Raw genomic sequence first — 14,898 nt, forward strand, 5'->3', positions numbered from 1 at the left:
TCGACCGGACAAACACCACAGAAAACGTCAGCGATTGCAGTGATCCCCTGCAGCCCCGCACAGGCACGTGATGATCACGCGCAGCTATGGATTGCAGTGGCTTAATTGGTACTTTGAATTGGATTTTGTTCGCGAAAACCTCGTTCAAGTGTTCATACGATCATCGCAGCTTGGGAAGGGCCTTCTAATTTGGCTACTTGGCAGTTCCAATTTCAATTCAGTCCCAGTTTCGTTCTCGAAAAGTTCGTTGAAGCAGAAATGCCGAATAAAACGCCTTTGTTATGAAGGGACTTTTTTAGTATTACTCTATGGGCAGCTGACGGAGAATCGGAAAATCTTCGTTGTGGTGGGAATTTTGTTGTAGGGGAATCCAACTGTATGAGCTGCAGTGTAACTAGGATATGTAGAAATGTTTGTACCTCCTCTTTGTAGATTATCTCACATGATGCAACAGTGACAATGTCATCTGTGGGAGATGAAGATATTTTCAAAAGTGTGCGTTTTTTGCAGAATGGACCAATGCACTACACAAAGAAATGCTTAAAAGAAAATGAATTGCAATGGTAGCACAGTAAATACGGCACCACAAAAGCTGCCCTACCTTGCAGAGACACCACTTGAGACACCGTGAGGTTCGGTGACCTTGGCCGTGACTGTGACAATGTGTAGGGCGATGACGTATGTAAACGTAATCTGTAGTTTGTACCCTGGAACACAAAGTCAATTGATCAAATTAGTTGACCAATTAATTCTTATTCTATCAATAAGCAGTATATACAGTATAGATCGCTTATAATGTAACCTTTTATAGTGCAAAACTGGCTCCAAAGCGGCCTTTTCTCACTCCCGTTTACTCTGCCATAGAACTTCATGTATATGCATACCGCTTCTAGTGAAGCCGCGTGAGACGAAATACCGATTATAATGCGGCTTCTGTGGGAAAATACCGCCGACAAGTGCGGTAGCGAGCACGCTTCTCAATGAGGTGCGCCCGCCGATGGAAGAGGAGAGCAACAAGGGCAATGTGGAGGAGGAGCATGAGATGCGGAGCAAACGAACGAACAAAACACACACACACACACAAAAAAAAAAAGCGGCAGCGTGGTGGTTGTCTAGGTGATGGAGAAGCCTTTTGCTTGGCTGCTTATCAGCGGTGCGCATTGCATTGAATGCGGCTTCAGTTTCTGTGCACCCGTCGCAATGCGCATCGTGAAGCGCAGATATTGCGCGTGCGACGCTGTCAGTTTAAGTAGTGTTCCACAAATTTAGTTTGGAGCTATTAGGCTTTATGTGCACTTGTGAGCTTCCGCCGTTCATGCTAATTTGCATGCATACCAACTTGGTAGGCATTTGTAGTAGCTGCCGTGGCTGATCGCCCGAGGAACCAAACTCCCCGTGTGCATGATTGCATGCGTAGTCTCCATGTAATCGTACGAACACAATAACAGCGAACTCCCGCGACGGCATGCCGCCTGACATCCCTGCCGGCTAGGCCTAACCAGCGCAGCTCGTAGGTGACCAAAGTTATGGTTTGGTGCCTAGTCAATGAAATGCGTTGCAATGGCTGTAAGGCACATGGAATGCGGAGAAACCACCTTGATAATGAAAGTGAGGGCACGGGCAACACTTGAGTGGCGCGACTTGGTCCGCGGTCGCCATGTTTTAGACAGTGTGCATGCGCCGATCAGTCTGAGAAATCGGATGAGACACTGTACTGCGCCTGAAGTTTTGGTTGAAGTCATATTTTAAAAAAGTATTTTTACTTAGTCTGCTTCATGCGAAGACCGCGAGTACTCGGACATTAACCTTTCAACGTTCGTAAATTTAAAGAGATGCAAAACTCCTGGTCGCACGCTTCGATTCTCGGATACGCGCAGCTGCTTGGTTTACATGTTTTGCATGTGTGCAGGCCTTGGAAATTGTTGTTCTGGTTATAGTGCAGTACCGGTTATAGTGCGGATATTCGCGACTCCGACGACTTACGTTGTAAGTGGTCTACACTGTATGAGGACAAAGACGAGCCCCAGAATTATCCCAGAAACAGAGGACCCAAACACTGCAAACAGCCCTGAAGTACGAATGAAAGACACAAAGAGATTTGTCTCCTTAGTTGCAAATTACAAATCAAGTGCAAATCAGTGAGACTAATTGACGCAGTAAGCTCAGAGCTTTAGAAAACATAATTCACACTGCGTTTCTCATGAGGAGTCGTCATCCCAAACACGTGAAGGGACAAAGTCCATCTAAATGTAATGCAAAGCAGGCATAGAGGTACACCATTGAAACCTACAAGCTACAAACCTGCTCTGTTTTGCTTCAACTGAGCCTTCAGAGTCTCTAATATCTCACCACTGGTGCCCCTAACTGCATTTCACTTCCCCCAGCACCCATTCCATCACTTCAATTGATCCCCAATTCCGTGCATTTTTACAATTTGCCCCTACTCCACTTTTTCGTATTTCTCAGCTAGAATATCTATCAATGCTTTATCTTTCATATCCTCCCAAGACCTCAATACAGCCCAGGGGACATAATGGCTTTTCAAGTTGGTTCTTATTACTGCCGCATGTTATGTTACGAACATAGAAAACCTATTTTCAGTTCAAAAGCCACGGTTAGATGTGAAAAGCATCATCTGTATTGTACGTGGAGAAAGTGACTGTCTCCTTACGTTTGATATGGTAAAAAATGCTTTTCTTTGCCTCAACACAGAGTATGAAGATGCAACATTGTGTGCTCGGTTGCCATGTTGCGGCTGCTAAGCTGCCTCCTGGACTTCTCTGTCATCCCAAATTATTCTAAAGGCACTTCGAGGTTACTTTTCGTCATTTGTGACGACACAAATTGGTGTCAATTTTCTCGAAACCTGACAGACAGAATGCGATTGAACCACTTTTATACAGTTCCACATGCATCTGACTTCATATCCGGGAAAAACACTTTACATAATCACTTACGAGTGAACCTTAAAATGCCTCGAATAGAATGGGCAATAAAGTCGAACCGAAGTTGCATCTTACACAAAAGATAGCTTCGTTATATCCCCCCAGTAGGCATTATAAACATATTTCAGTACACTGTACAATGGTGAGACAATTTTTTATTTATTTCATTATATTAGATAACAAATTATAGTGAAGTTCGACTATAGTGTAAAAGGGGTCTCAGAAGGATATGGTAGTCTTTCCATAGTGTGGTGCTTCCTCCTTCTCAGTTATAATATTTATGCATGTTTTATTTTCCATCCTCTTGCTGCCTCGTTTAATGTTATGCCTGCCATATTATGTTTTATTGCTCGTTGCAAGGTCCTTAGCTTACTGCTAAACATCTTCGTTATCCTCCTAAAAAGGAACAGTAATTTATTCTCTCTAATCTGCTTGTACAAACCTATAATCGCGAAGCTCGGGGAATAACAAAGAAAACTGAGACTAGTCATAAAAACAACTTACTTTGCAGTGAAAAATGTGACGGTTGATCATTGGCTGTGGTGCAGCAGAAAACGAAATTACTCAGTGTGTACCCACGATGTGGCAACAAGCAGAAACGTTTTCCCCCCACCTCATCTTTTCAGCCCCAAAATGTAACACGTATGTGCATGTCCGGAATAAAAACTCGGAGACAGTGCTTGCTCTGAACACCCACGTATATTAGAAAAGGAATGCCACTGAAGCAATTACCTGTGACAGCACCAATAAGACTGAAATACCAAGGGAAAGCAGATGTTATACTACCAATGTCAAATGGGCACGTTTCAAACCTATCGAGCTGAAGGATTTTGAAATTCTCAATTATTATGGAACTCAAATGGGCTGCATTGTTTCTATAGGCAAACCCAATGGCCACGGAAATGTTTCCATAGTATTAACCCTAAACACTTGTGGTGCCGCCGTTGCAAGCAACAATACTGTATCTCTGAAAATGACCAGCCTGGAACATTATTATAAATTTTTAGAATTTGCTGCAAGCTTTGCAAATGGCCTGCTGAAACAAACTACTATTTCTAGTTATGTTAGTGTCACATTTGTGCATTTTTACTGACTGTTGTCTGTTTAGTTTAGGCACTAAATTTAGGCAACACCATTAGCTGCCCTGTTACAGTTATAGCATGAAACCAATGTTCATTGTTAATGTAAGAAAATAAATAAATAGTCTCTTACCATTAACTTACTTTCTTGAGTGCATTTTATTATGCTACACTAGAGTAAACAAGCTGTTGACGAGTTTGCCTGCACTAGTCGCTCCAAATCCTTCAAGATTTCAATATTAATTCCATGCAACGCCATCAATTCGTTAGATGGTTGACTCAATGGCCACTGAAGGTACCTGTACAGCAAAGCCTGCTTTGCTGTCGAGTCTGAAAATTGCAAGTTTGAAGGCCTTCGAAATGCCTTTGTAGTGCCACTACAGCTGACTTCCGTTAATTTGACCCACACAGGACCAACGAAAATGGTCTAATTATCTGGTGGGTCGAAATAAAAAAGAGGCAGAAAAACAGCTTAACACCACTGTTGTCCCGCTTTTAACACATTCCCAAATTGAACATGCGCCCGCTTTAGATGGGTTCAAAGAAGAAGTAGTTTAGTGATTTGAAAATGTAGAGAGGTCGGCCGGAATATGGAGCATCTGGCCTGCTACTCTACGTAAGGGAAGGGAAAGAGGGGAAGAAAGAGGGTCACACTGGGGGATGATAATGGGAGGAACTAGGTGAAAGGACACATTTCCTAAATGATTATCACAAGCGTGAGTCCAGGCCCGTGTCGCCTAAGAAACGTGAGAAAGCACGCATTGCCTCAATTGTCTGCCAACTCTGTGGCCCTGCGCCTAGCAAGAGCTCCTCCGACATTGGTCTATTGGACAAAGAAGAAAACTAATGTAAAAATGGCATTAGAGCTCCTAAGCAAAGCAAAAATCTAACGCGCCTCCGATTTTCTTTAGCAAGGAAAACAAACATTGGCTCCAATTTTCGCTAAAAGAAAAAGACAAAACTAGCGAACTTTAACTTCAGAGAATAAAACTTCATTTAAACAATGTTAATTGTCACCACTCTCAGACAGCACTTCGTAAACGGATGGTGGCCCAAGCCTAGACTAAACACTTCGCTAGTTCGTCCTGTGACGCATGCGATCTTCTGGAACCCTAAGAACATGTGACACTTGTTGCCATTAGTTTAGTACGTAAAAAAAAACTTATTGCATTAATGTGCTTCTGTAACCAGAGTGAAAGCAGTCTATCGTAGTGGTAACGCAATGCATGAACTGCCATCTTGTGATAGCAGTGGCGATGACACTGGCTAGGCCGACTTTTGACGGTAGGCTGTTGTGAACACAGTCCTTGTTTCGTATCGGATTGTACCGCCCAAGCAATGTTTAGACAAATTTTCTTTAAAAAGAAAGAACAAATAAAGGCGACCATTGGAGTCAGCGAACTACTGTAATAATTAATTGTGAGTAACCCAGGGTTCGTACAGAACATTTGACTAAAAATTCAAGGACAATTAAAAGATTTAAACGACGTAAAGGCCAAATTCAAGGATGGAGAAACAAACCCTCATCGTACATGTGCACTGAAAAATAGTGAAATATCCTTTATCTTAGCTGTAAAACGAGCTCCTGAGTTGGACACATGCTTCAAGCTCTTCAGGTCACTTTTCTAAATTGACTTTTCCAATGTAATGATGCCAATGCATTCTGGCATGATGGTTTGTAGTGTCTGACTTCAGCCAAAGATACCCGTGTCAAAGCCAAATAGTTGAAACTTACTTTCCAACTGGCATTTCTATAGCCTAGAGCTCGAAAATGGAGTCATGATGGACGCGGTGTGAATGAACTAATTTGTTTTGTAGCAAAACTACAGAATGGTGGCATGGCTTGGTCACTTGATCTGGCTTTGTCTAGCTCCATGATGGCAATGGCGATTTAAACAAGCCTGTCTGTCGTTGGTGGCGGTGGACACGCCACATTGCAATCACTTATCAACACTCAAAATAACATATTGAGAATTGTTTCCCAATAGACAGAGTCCATGGCATAGTCTTGATGCATTGTTTATTACTTTGAATGTTCAAGAGTCGCAACCTAAGCCCAGTTTACAAGGAATTCACGAAGCACATTTATTTTTAAGAAGACTTAAGGGTCCCTGAATCTAAGTTTCTACAGTTAAACCTGCTTATAACGAACCTCTATATAACGAATTCCTGGATATAACGAAGTTTTTCTATTCCCCGCCGTTACTCCATGTATTTGAGACCTCTACGTAACGTAGTGGCAGTGGGAGACCCCCTCGAAATAACGAATTTTCCCCGCCGACAACCTAGAGATTTCGCCCCAAATTTTGTCATTTTTGCACGAGCAGCAACCGGAAGTGCCTTCTTCGCCGCGACGGAATGTGAAGCGGCGGTGGCGCGCTTGGCGCGCTCGAATTCACGGCGACTGCAAGGCGAGAGCGAGCCCATGTGTGTGTGTGTGCGCGAGGCGGGCCTGCATCCCTCGACCCGGCAATCTTGCCGCCGCGTGCGTGACCTTTCCCCCTCCCTTCATTCAAACCTGATCCCGCCGTTTGCTGCAGCTGGCCTAGCCCGCCAAGCCGGCACTCCCCTTTTCTAGTTGATGTTGCCGAAGGAAAAAAAAACCTAGCGTGCACGCGTGACGTGACGTAGCCTACGTCACGTTGGCGCACCGGCGAATCCAACGTAACCGGCGGCTTCCGACACGCCCTGACGGGCCCGGCGCCGAAGTGGCTCCTGACCCATTCGCGCGTTGGTCGCGCCGACTGTGCCGACCCACAATGCCAATTTGCGCGAAGAAAAAAGGCGCCCACGCCACTTCGCCGACGGTCGCGGACCGTCCGCGACCGTCATGTCACCCACAAGGGCCTTATACGACGCTACGACGCCATCGGTAAGCGGTAAGAATCGAGTAAATACAGTAAGCGTTTCTTTTTCGAATTTTCGGGCCGAACTGGCATCTAACGAAATCCTCTTTATAACGAAGTTTTTCGGGAATTTGTCAATTTTGTTATATCCATGTATATTCAAGGGTTTTCAAGGATTTGAAGGAGGTGTATGAACCGTGGTTACCATTTTCGCTTCAAAATATTCCTGGGGCAGGCTGAAAATACGCGGTCTCCACAGGAGGTTACCTGAGTTCAACGCATTCACTGCCCCTTAAGCGCCGTCGAGAAACACTCTGCCGCTATTTGAGTCACCACTCCTGTCACCATTGGAGTCAGGCATGTGCGTGATGACCAGCCAAGTTCGAATTTGTCCGCAAAGTCTAATTTAAGGATAAAAATAACTACAGTTTGGTCCCATTGTACGGGCCCCGGCTGAGACCTTCAGTCGGGATCAAATTAAACAAAAAATCTAATTAACTTGAGTCGAATTAATGGAAATATACTGTATTAGACACGCGGGCTATGCATCAAACAGCATACGCTGGCAGATAATATCAGATACTCATGCATAATGATTACAAATTTGTGCATGCAACTTTCAAGGGCGCCACTTCTACTGTTCAGTAAAAGTCGAACTCATTTAAATGAACTTAACAGTTACGCGAAAAGTGGTCGTAGTAGCAGTAGTTTGTTATATGTAGACTTGCCCTTCAAAATGCGTAAGCTGGAGACATGCCTTGATAGCATGGTTACCCTAGCATAGCCAAAAGCACGCGACTTTCCTCGCGGCTTCTGAAATCCATGCGCGGCGGTCGTATCTTTGTCGCAGTTAGACTGGACTGTGCGTGTTTTTTTGGGGGGGGGGGGGGGGCAGGGTGTGTGCTGCCGTGGTGTGGGCCTAGTTCGGTCATGCATCCGTGCTTCGGAACTTCACAATGCACCCTCCTTGTACCACGGCTGGACTTGAAGTGTTTGTTCTAACAGTATGGTGCCTTCGAAAATGTTCATTATATCTGGACACAGTTTCAATAGGAAGGGTCAGGAAATCGTAAATGCGCTTAAATGTGGTAGTTATAACCGATAATTTGTTACATCTGCAATCATTATAGTTTAGTTCGACTGTATATACCAAATTTCAAAACGCCCTGGTTTGATATAAGCAATCTTTCTGTGCAGTAACACTTCAGCTGTCAACCTGCATTGCACCATGCTTCCTTCGACACTGATTCTTTAGCACTGCACCCTTGATGCCCTGGAACGAAGCGAGAGAGGGTCAGGGTGACCTTCTCACTAACCTTTGTGCTGGAGAGTGAGGACCACGGTGAGTGGATGTTTTTGCAGACACTTGGCCACGTTGGATGCGCCAGTTCCACTACGGGTCAGCCTCCTATGTCGCTTCTGTGCAGGAACAGGCAGAGGGCAATATGTAATGAAAACAAGCTTGCACTTGCCAAAGACTGCTTTTATTCTGCTGTTCCCATCAAAAACGAGCCAAAATAGGGGAAGGAGCTGAAAGAGTAGCTTGGATGGCCTTGGATATGTCCGAGATTGACTGTATATGTATTTGGTCTTGCAAAATGCATCATCTCACACCCAGCATCTGGTGTTGGCAAAGGTGAACTTTACAATGATGTGCACCTCATTGGAAAATCTCTGAGCAGGGCATTGTTTTCCAAGAGACACATGGCCGCACGCTAATGTGTGTTCTCCTTGTACAACAACACATAGTCAGAATGGCAGGTTTCTCTGGATTAGGCACCCCATCTTATATTCATAGCCCAAAATTGTTACGTATGAAAATTGCGACAAGTGGTCAGAACACATTAATGACAGCTTACTTACTCCAGCATTAGATTCCTCCTGGTCAGATTCCCCGCTGTCCTCCTCTGTTGTCAGGAAGATTGTCATGGAAAAGAAAGAATGTCTCCAATTTCTGCTAACACATCAAAGAGAAAACTGAAGCACCATAAAGCACCTGAAATGTTGACAAGTGACACACAAAAGATAACTGGCAGGTCAGCATTTACTGCTGAGCCATGGTGGACATTTGTTGCACTGTAAGCTATCTTGACTACTGAGTTGCTTTCCTTTTCATTATTATTTGCAGCAAACAGTGTCTTTACTGCATTCTAACAGTGCAGAAGATGCAGATAAGAAGGAAGAAAAAAGACAGGAAAGGCACTCCAAATACAACGCGAGACGAATCTGCACATAAGAAATGTGGCAAGCTGCACCACAAGGCAACTGAGCTTGGCAAGGAAGCCAACATCAAAAAAAAAGTCCTAGGTGGAATACAGGCTTGGAGAAGGGCGTGCTAGGAAACAAGCAGGGCACAATGAAAGATACAGATGCCGATGCTGCAGCCGTGCAGCCTCCCCTGTCCAAGTGCAGGTGCACTGCACAACTGACACTTTTGGAGAATGAATAAGAGTCATATTGCAATATTACCTCTGCAGATATTTGTATAAAAAGTTGGATTTCAATATCACGAATTTCAAGGTAACGAAGCAGATTGCCGATTTTACTGACTTCGTTATGTCGAGGTTTACAGTGCAAGCAGCGTATATTACCACGATGGTGTGTTTCCGTTTTGTCAACGGCGCAGACACATGAGATATATGCCGTGTTTTCCTGGCCCACGTGTGCATGCGCGAGTTGCGAGAGAAAAATGTGGGGACTACGCCTAGGTACTACGGACGCGGGCGGCGGGCGCGTTTTTGTTTCTTCGGCTCTAGATGGCCTGCACTACGTGACCACGGATAAACAATCTGAAATAAGCGTTCCCTCCGTTCGTCTTTCATAGCGTCTTTCACCACGCTCGTAATTGGGAGGTCCGTTGTTCGAATGCGTGTTTGAAGGGCTTTTTTTTTTCCTTGCCCCTGCCCCCTTTTTTTATCTGCATTATATCATTTCCCCCTTTAACTTCTGCAGTAGTTCACTGCTTATGTTTCACCACCAGGCCTGACATGGAGGGCTCTTGCCAACATGAGCGAAGTGAGCCAATGCGAAGTGCGGGTGTGGGGCCTTAGGTAGATGTCGCTATAAAGGCCCCAGACCAACGAATAATTACATGCTGTTACAGTAATTTTCTTGTTTTGTATGCTTCCCACTGCACACTCTGCATCGGCCCCTGTAATCCTGTTTGAACAGAAGCTAAGCAGCAGTCCTCGTGCAGTGTGCACTGCCATCGGCTAGGGACAAAGGTAGCAAAGCGTGCAACTCCTCCGTAGTACCTAGGCACAGTCCCCAAATTTCTTTCTCTCAACTCACACATGCACACCAGCGTCAGACAAAGGTGACGCAGCTCTCGCGTGTCTGCGCCATTGATAAAACAGAAATACACACCACAATGTGCATCTGTAGCAGCCATGGTACATGTGCAGCAGGGTTTGCAAAGGCCTTAGTGCATCAGACACTATGCTGTTCTAGCATATTCTATTACTAATCATGTTATAATATTTTTCTATGCGTAACCAAGCTATAAGTGCAACTGAAATTTAGGGGGCCAGCAAGGGTACCCCATTATGGTTACAGTATACGTCTTCCATTATTTCGGCTCCGATTAATTTTAGTTTTCGGTTAATTCAATCCCCACCTAACGTCCCGGCCAGCGCGCATGCATTTCTATGGGCCTAAACTTTAGTTATTTCGTTACTAAAATTGGCCTTCGCAGGATAATTCGAACTTGAACAGTCAACCCTAGGAAGATTTTCAAGCGACAACCGTAGCTCGCAATGTCTGATTCTGGTATTTATCCAATTCTAACGCGTGCCTTCTCTCTCTTCAAGAAAATTGGTCCGGAAAATGCCTGCGCTCTGATAAGATATCTGATACGAAACAAAAACAACCATTGCGGTGTTTGCATACTTTACCGCATAACAGAAATGTACAGCGGCAAAGCTGACTTAAGAAAACTGGCCAACATTGTGCAACACGTTAGACCCTTGCCCATTTTTCTTGCTAAAAAGTCGGGTGCGCATTAGATTTCTACTTTGTTTAGGAGCTTTAATGTTATTTCTATGTTAGTTTCCTACTTTGGACACATCGAAAGTGGGTATGTGTTTGATTCAGGGGTCTGTTAGATTCGGGCAAATACTGCAAAATACAGTGGAACCTCGATTATACGTCCCCCTGTTATGCGACGACCCACATTCTACGACGAATCGATTTGGTCCCGGCAAAACCCCAACAGAAATAATGTATTAAAACCTCGATTATACGACGCAATTTTACGCCGACCCCGCCGACTCCGCCTTGTACGACGCCTCTGTCGGTACCGTCCAAGAAAAAAAAAAGAAAGAAAGAAAGAAAACAAAAAAAGCCCTAAGCAGACACAGGCTGGCGCGTGAGCACACTGCAGCCAGCTGATAATGGGTGTGCAGCACCGTATTCACCCGAATGCAACGTGACCACGATTGTAACGTGAGGGGCAACTTTCCAGTCACGCGAAATAAAAATAAAATCGCGAATGTAACATGAGATGAACGGAAAAAGAAATGATACCTTTATTCAAGGAATCGCAATTCGGAAACTTGTTCTCTTCACTCATCATCGTCATCTGAAGAGGAGACGGGGCTTTCCTTGAGCGGTATTCTCGGGCCGATCACTTTCGTGGATAGTTTCACTTTAGTAGAAAGTTTCACTTTCGCGAAAACGTCCCCACCAAGTGTTTCTGATGCTGTCCTAAGCACACTATCAGCGCTAGGAGCGCTGCCGGACATATACTTCGAGGGGTTCGGTGCCGGGACGAGCAGTCTCGTTAAACCGAAACTATCTCCAGAAGTGATCGCCCGAGAATTAAGTCATCTTCCGTGCCATCGAGCTAGTTTGAGATTGAAGTACTTCTTCACAGACCACACAACATTTCATTCGGGATCAGTACCAGGCCACTTCAGGTTCCACAGAGCCTTTCCGACTGTCTTCGCACTTAAAGAGCCCTGCTGCTGGTTCCGCCATCCGAATTCGTCGATGTCAAGACACCGAGCTGCGGCAGACTTTCCCAGCTCCTCGGCCATCAAACCTGCTTGTCTCTCGAAGCGGCCATCATACCGGATGCGCTGCGTCGCCTTAATGTCGCGAATGAACGGAGTCTAACCTCAAAAGGCCGTAGGGTATTGCGGCATTGTAACCAGGCACAAGCACAGTGAAAACAGCGTCGATTCCAATCAAAAACAAGTTCTGCATTCGGTCGACTTGTATACGGATTGAATCGAGACGTCAAGTTACAGGTTGCCAATGTAGCGCTAGAAATCGCGGGATTTAGAGCATCTGTTATAAAATGGCCAATTTTGCTGTTATTCGACTGTAACCCGAGAGTTGAGTTCAAGCAACGAAAATCACAAAAATATGCGCGTTAAATCAATAAATACGGTAATTTCTTGATAATTTAATCTACCTCCTTTGGAGCAGTGTAAGTTCGTGCCGCAGGCTTATTCAGGCGGTCTGTACCTGTTTTTTGGGCAAGGCTGAGCGTCACTGCCTGTATTCTTAGTTTTTCGATTATACGACGCCCGGATTATACGATGGTATTGCGTGGTCCCCTGAAAGTCGTATAATCGGGGTTCCACTGTACTGTTTTGCCATTTTTTATACTTTTTGTTTAACTCAACCCACTGGATGATTCGATCAATTTCGTCGGTCCCGTCACGGTTGAATTAATGGAAGTTGACTGTAATCACTATCTTGTTATACATATATATATGTGTGTGCAAATGCGGTATCAACAACAAATTGCAATCAATGTATCAATGTTATAAGCCTTTCAATAGGTCAGTAAAATATGGCAGCTGAAGATCATCAATAAATAAAAGCAACCATTTACAAGAGTTTTGTGACTTCCTCATGCACGTACATACCTCGATTTTCTTGCGTCATTTCAAGGAGCGCCTTGGACTCCTCCACACTGCCTTCCATGCCAACCTCGAAACAATCACCTGCATTTGGTGTGCCACAAAACCCACTCGGGTGAGAAAAAAGAATGCGATGAACGGTAAACACTGCAATGCTACTCCAGGCAATGCCAGCACCAGTTCAACGATTGTTTAAGCAAGATACGTCTTGCAATAAAGTGAAATCCTTATTTAAGGTACAGAGACCCACCGTGGTGGTGTAGTGGCTTCAGCATTGCGCTGCTAAACCAGAGGGCACGGCATTGAATCCCAGCTGCGACGGCCGCATTTCGATGGAGGCGAAATGCAAAAACGGCTGTGTACCGTGCATTAGATGCATGTTAAAGCACTTCAGGTGGTCAAAATTAATCCAGAGTCTTCCACTATGGCGTGCTTCATAGTCATATTATGGTTTTCGCACATAATACCCCAGAATTTATATTATTTAAGGCAGAAAGTTGGGCTAGATATAAACTATGCATTTGAGACATTTCCACTGGTTAATCTTAAAAAAAAAAGGACTTTAGAAAAAAAAGAAACACAACAGGATGGATACGGTGCTAGTTTCCGACAGTTGAAGACCAGCCTCTCTTGTTTTGCTGTATTTTTTTTTCTTTTCTAAAGTGCTCCTTTTTATCCCGAAGCCCTAAAAATGTCATGCGAAATCCTTATAATTCGTAATAAAATGCTGTTTTTGTTGAATATTTCTCTAATTCATACCACATTTACCAGCAGCTCTACTTAAGAGGAACAGTTGGCAGAAAAAGAAAAAAGCACAAGATACTGTAGGCTCATTTCTAGACAAAAACTATTCAGGTGAATTCGTCAGCAAAATGAACAGTTCGGAGAACTTTGTCTAGTTTTCACACATGATGTGCAAGAAGAAAAAATGTTATTGAAAATGACTTCATTATTGTGAACTGGTTAGTAAAACTGTCATAATGCTATGCTATAATTTTGAGGCATTTTACAAAGCAGAATGTGCCTTAACGTGTCATAATAGGGATCACCCATAATTTGCTGATACTTCTGTTAGGACTGAATGTGCCTTTATTTTTTCATTGTGTGGTGCTAAGTGGCAGTAAGCGTATGACACACTTAACAGAAGGAACAGCAAAATGCTGGTTTATACAGTATAGACCACTTATAATGTAACCGCTTATAGTGCAGGACCGGATATAGTACGGTCTTTTCAGACTCCCGTTAATTTTCCCCATAGCACTGCATGTATACGCATACCGCTTACAGTGCAGTCGCGTGAGATGAAATACCGGTTATAATGCAGCTTCCGCGGCAAAACCTCGTCGACAAGGGCGGCAGCGAGCACGCTTCTCAACAAGATGCGCGCTGCCGGCCGGCGTATGCATTATTCAATGCACTCAAACTCTCGTTAATTCAGACTTATTTGGCCGCACATCGGTTGATCCGGACTACTTTTGAAGCTCGATGAGCGAGGAGCGCCGCAAATGTGCGACGCAAAAGATCAAGAGCGGCGCTAGCGTCCAACCGAAACGAAGCGGCGGAGTCCGCATCGCCACAGCCATCAGTTGAAATCGTACGTGAATGACAGCAACGCCGGAATGCTTCGAGCCTATTTGTGTCTTTAAAGCCAGAATTCTTGCGTTTACCGCTGCATATAACACCGCGTTGGCCGCGGGCTTTAGTAACTGCGTAGTCGTCATCCATGATCGTGTCGATAGCGGCCGCGGTTTTCTCCGCAGCGGTTGCGGCGAACAGTAGTTTCGTTTTTACTCGGTACGCGCGTCGGCCGCGTGCCTTGAAAACTGCGTAGTCACCATCGATGATCGCATAGATAGCGACCGCAGTTTCGACTGCAGTTGTTGCCGCGAATGGTAGTTAATTCGTCCAGACTCGGTGCGTGCGTCGGGCGCGTGCCTTCAGCACCACAAAGTCGCCGTTCGTAATCGTGCCGATAGCGGCCACGGTTTTTTACGCAGCGGTTGCAGCAAACAGTTGTTTCGTTTTGACTCAATGCGAAGCTGTCGAGCTTGAAGAGCACCGGCTACATCGCGATTATGTTTTCGCCAGCTCACTGGCGAAAACGTAATCGCGATGTGCGTGCGATAGTACAAAGTGCGTCTACATGCTTGGTCTACAT

General features: G+C 44.7%; 1 protein-coding gene across 6 annotated transcripts in view; it reads right to left on the minus strand.

The window, feature by feature from the left end:
* Positions 1–14,898, minus strand: part of LOC119446011 (THO complex subunit 5 homolog) — a 78,876-nt gene that overhangs the window by 38,369 nt on the left and 25,609 nt on the right. For all 6 annotated transcript variants that reach the window (XM_049663817.1, XM_049663816.1, XM_037710317.2 and 3 more), the window contains exons 8-11: positions 12,747–12,824; positions 8,734–8,777; positions 8,187–8,289; positions 602–707 (exon numbers count right to left, since the gene is read on the minus strand). In XM_049663817.1, coding sequence (XP_049519774.1) covers positions 602–707; positions 8,187–8,289; positions 8,734–8,777; positions 12,747–12,824 — 331 coding nt within the window. The remainder of the gene's footprint in view (positions 1–601; positions 708–8,186; positions 8,290–8,733; positions 8,778–12,746; positions 12,825–14,898) is intronic.

This window comes from Dermacentor silvarum, chromosome 3 (assembly GCF_013339745.2).
Source record: "Dermacentor silvarum isolate Dsil-2018 chromosome 3, BIME_Dsil_1.4, whole genome shotgun sequence".
NCBI lineage: Eukaryota > Metazoa > Arthropoda > Arachnida > Ixodida > Ixodidae > Dermacentor > Dermacentor silvarum.